Source organism: Lolium rigidum, chromosome 4 (assembly GCF_022539505.1).
Source record: "Lolium rigidum isolate FL_2022 chromosome 4, APGP_CSIRO_Lrig_0.1, whole genome shotgun sequence".
Classification (NCBI taxonomy): Eukaryota; Viridiplantae; Streptophyta; class Magnoliopsida; order Poales; family Poaceae; genus Lolium; species Lolium rigidum.
The window spans coordinates 194973314-194977664 of record NC_061511.1 but is presented as its reverse complement, the minus strand read 5'-3'; the positions used below and the strand labels follow the sequence as shown (position 1 = coordinate 194977664).

The 4351-nt window shown below is 42.3% G+C and overlaps 1 protein-coding gene across 1 annotated transcript; it reads right to left on the bottom strand.

Annotated features, from left to right (window-relative positions):
- Window positions 1-688: 688 nt before the first annotated feature.
- Window positions 689-3840, bottom strand: LOC124647996 (probable WRKY transcription factor 70). The gene is made up of 3 exons (XM_047187830.1): window positions 3464-3840; window positions 2842-2931; window positions 689-1097 (listed from the first exon to the last, which is right to left on the bottom strand). Exons 1-3 carry the CDS (start codon window positions 3838-3840, stop codon window positions 689-691), a joined length of 876 nt encoding a protein of 291 aa, XP_047043786.1.
- Between the last annotated feature and the right edge of the window lie 511 nt (window positions 3841-4351).

The following is a 4351-nucleotide window of genomic DNA, read 5'->3' as shown; positions in this document are numbered from 1 at the left end:
GGCTGTGTGCATCCGTACTGCCGTTAGGGTGTTGCGTAGAGGATGGGTGTAATTGGTATCTTTTGATATTAATATATTCTCTTTATTGGAAAAAAATGCAATGGCGGAGACGCATTGGTGTGTACTTCCTTCACCCCAAAAGGAATGTCACAAATTTATCTAAATTCGAGTGTACCTATAAATTACATTCATGGACGAAAGGATATATGTGTCTAGATAGATCGGAATTTAGTCAACTCTGCGATATCCTTTTAAGGACGGAAGGAGTACAAAGCATTTACTGCAGCACCAAGCCAACATGCATGGCATGTCAAAAAATGCTACTACATGCGTGGGCGTGGCACTAGTAGCTGTGTTAACTTGAGACATGTTGCGCTGACATGTACCACAGTGTGGCATGCTTCTCTGATGATTTGCACTAAATCGTCTGTACTTACTTGGCCGCTTAGCTGTGAAGGGATAGCCGATGGTGGCGCGTGCTATGGATATATAGGTATCCCCGTGGGTATGCGATTAATATTCTCAAATTAATACAAGTATAGGATACCGTAAAAAAGCTGTTGTAGTACTAACATTACAACACTAGAGAGTAGGCTCTCCCGATCATGCGATTATTAGGGTTCAGGTAGCTGTTTGGATGATGCAACCATTTGATCTAGTAGAACACTCAGTTTCACACACGCCCAGCTTAATAGCTATCACCTCCGGAGTGACGATGGTAGAGTGACTTGATATCCATCTCCATCTCCCACTGCGTTGGCGACAGCAATGGTAGCGAGGAAGAAGAGTACAACTCGTCGTATGCGTAGCTGGGAACAGTCACAGACATTCCTGCTGCGGTGTCTTCCTCTTCCTTCATCCTAGAAGCACCAGCTGCTGAAGAGAGTGATGCTTTGGTGAAGTCGAGCAGTTGCGAGTTAGCGCTGCTTGAGCTGCTCATTGTTCGTTGGTTGGCTTCGGCTGGGAACAAGGTATGGCATGTGTGGTTGTCGATGAGGGTCACCAAGAACTCGGGAGGGTCGTTGTTGTTTTTCTGCTGCACGTACTTCTTTGCCGGGCATTTGTGCTCGTCGCTATATCCACATCTGTAGTATAACCTGCAAAACGTTGATTTACCGAGCATATGAGCATAAGCATTTTTCGTGTTCTGCTTTTCTGATAGACCAAACATTTGTTGATCGAACTGTACGAAAAAACAATGAATTCCTAGGTAATTATAATATTTCATGTGCATGCACATACAAGGAAGTAAGAAAACTTTCCTGAGTGAAAATGAGTGTATGTTTTCTTAGTTTAGATTAGACAACATGCTGCTAGTAGTTATGTCTTTGTTCACATGTCAGTGTCTAATTCCAATATGAGTGGGAATTTGAATTGTTAGCCTGTTAGATTTGATATGAGGCCCCATCGAAATTAGAAATCATAATATACACTTTTTGATTGATCACATTAGATGTGATGTTTGCATGATCATGACTGTGTGGAGGCTCAGGAATCTCTGGCCTTTGGGTGCAGGGTTTTGTTTAGCCGATTCAGATGCCGATCTAGCAACAGGGTTTTAGATGCTAAGTACAGCATTACATTTTATTTTTCTGGTGTTTTCTCACTTTAAGTTGTCATCTCGTTTTGTAAGAATTGAAACTTTGCACACACAAAAAATATCCGCATGAATCTCTCGATGTAGAAGCCAGGGTATATCTTCCTTCTTGGAGAAAAAGTGGATCGTATCATTATCTAGCAGCATTCACGTTGATCTTGTTTATAAGTAATCTCATAATTTCTTACAACAAACCATACGACCTGAACAAGCTATCTATTCATTAAGAAGAACAGACTACAAGTAATTGCAAGCAGGCAGGGACGTGGTTTTTTAGCTCGAACACATAAAAAAATACTAGCCTATGTACCACATGAAGGCAAAGGCGTTGAGGTTTTAAGTTGCCAAAAAGAGACACAAGTAAATGAGCTTAAGCGTGTATGGTTGATTTGTGTGCAGCTAGGAATTGTTATTATTATCCACACACGTGCAGAAATATACCTGATATACAAGTCCATCCAAGTGCATGATTGATTTGTGTATAACATTTCTTTTAGAGCACACCATTTGCTTAAGTGCTTCATGCGTACGAGTTGGTGTACGTGCACAACAGAAACATCATATGGCACTACTATTTTGTGGAGCTTCAAATTTGACATGGATGAGCGACAAAAAAGACTTTGATATGGATGGGAAAACTAACTGTATGTATTGATTTTATTAGTAAAATTAAGCCAATCTCTGATGCTAGCTAATAGCCTAATGTGAGGTGTGCCCCACATGGGGCCTATATCAACCATACTCTATGTTGAAGCAAGTAATTGATGTGGCAGGTGATCATCCATGTTTAGCCACAGATGCTAAATTTAGAATTGAAGTAATTCAAACTTCTACCTCTTCTATAAAGATACGGTACGCTTTTGGCGTACTCGCAGAAAAAAAAGAATTGAAGTACTTTATCTCTTTGATTTTATAACCATCATTAATTGTTCCATTGATTCTTTACAATTTAACACTACTATACATGAGAATCCTTACAATATTAATGGAAGATGCATTCAAAGTAAGCACATGTCAGAAAAAATGGTACAGAGTCCGTATAAAGACACAAAAGGGGTGACAAGTTACAAACAAGACACATACACAAAGTTGTACATTACGAAAATTACTGCTAACTTTTCTCTATTTATAAACTACATTAGGAAATGTAAGTGCTACATATCCATAAAGTAGTTAAAGAAAAATTTAAGGAAAAAATAATTAGATAGAGCTGTCAGAGATAAAATTCCATCAAAGAATCATACCTTGGAAATTCAGCATTTAGGATCTTCTTCTCCCCATATTTCCTCCAGTGGAATCCATCATTTTCTGGTGTCTCCGTGAGCATCTCCTCGCTGAATAACAAGAGGCAAGAAGTATAATTAGCTGTTCTCAACTTTACTGCATACATTCCTAGCTAACCATGAAATATAAATCACAGTGAGAAAAAAAAAAAGCATGTGCCTCTACTACATGTCTACATCACGCCTCACGTACCCCATGAACTGGAATAGACTAGACAAGGTCTACCAACAGATTAGCACATTTATTTCATTTATATTTTGTTTGAAACGTAGATCTAGAAATCCTTCGGCACAGACCAACTGAGATGTTTCCGGCTTTTTCTAGTGCCCTCAAGAGAGAAGCCGAAGAAATATGAAGCAAGATTTTAAAGCAACTGAGAGTAGCTAGCAGCAGTGTCAAGACAGCGATCAGCTCTTTTTTAGCGACGGAAGAGTGGTTAGTTCATCCTCATTGAAAACCAAGTATAGCATAGATCTGCTGATACCGATTCTTCTCTAGCACAGATCCCCACAGATAAGCATGCTACAGTACTGGAGTATTTGCTGTAGCGAACACACGCAAAATATTTAGTTAGATACTCACATCGGAAGCTCCTGTCCATCGGCGCCTCGCCGTTGCTTCGCCTTCCTGCTGCGCAAGGCACCATTTCGCGCCCTGACAGCCCCGCCACCGGAGGCGCCGGCAGCATTGGCCGTCGCGGCGTCGGAGGAGGAGCAGCTGTACTGCTCTCTCTCGGACTGTAGGACGGAGAGCGACGACGCCAGGGCCGTGGAGATGTCGCTGACGTTGGCCAGCGCGGCGTCGCGGCGGCCAGGCTCCGGGATGAGCTCGACCTGCCGCCTGAGAGAATCCGCCAGCTGAGCGCCCTTCTGGAGCTCCTCGATGACAGCATCTCTCTGGTCGGAGGGTGAAGGTGGAGCCGGCGGCGACATCTCGGACTTGGGGCGCCGCATCGCCATTGGGGGGGGGGGGTCGATATTACTCTAGTCTTCAGGAGCTGGACACGATGTGAACTCTGAGTGGGTGTTTGGAATGCGCTATCTGGGAGCTCCCCTGTGAAACGGTATGGTGAAGTGTCCGTACGTAAGAGAAATGCTTATCTAATTTGAGAAAAAGAGTAATTTATGTCTGCCCAATCTTACAGTGTTAGGTGCATATGTGTGTGAAGCTTAAGTAGTGCCAAGCTTTAATGTGTATATACGAGACTGACCGTGTATGTGGAGAATGACTAGGGTCGTTATATATGATGTGATTTTGATGTATTGAAGGCAATGACCAAAAGAGAAAAGACTAGAGTTCAATAAGATTGACACGCTCAAAATGGTCTACTAGCTGAAGTGGTAGTATTTTTAACCCACACTGACACGTGGCACTCCACTTCAGCTGGCTCTCTCTATCTCTCAAGTATCTACTTCCTCCCTGACATAATATAGTGCGTATTGGTTTTCGCGAAAGTCAAATTACGCCAAG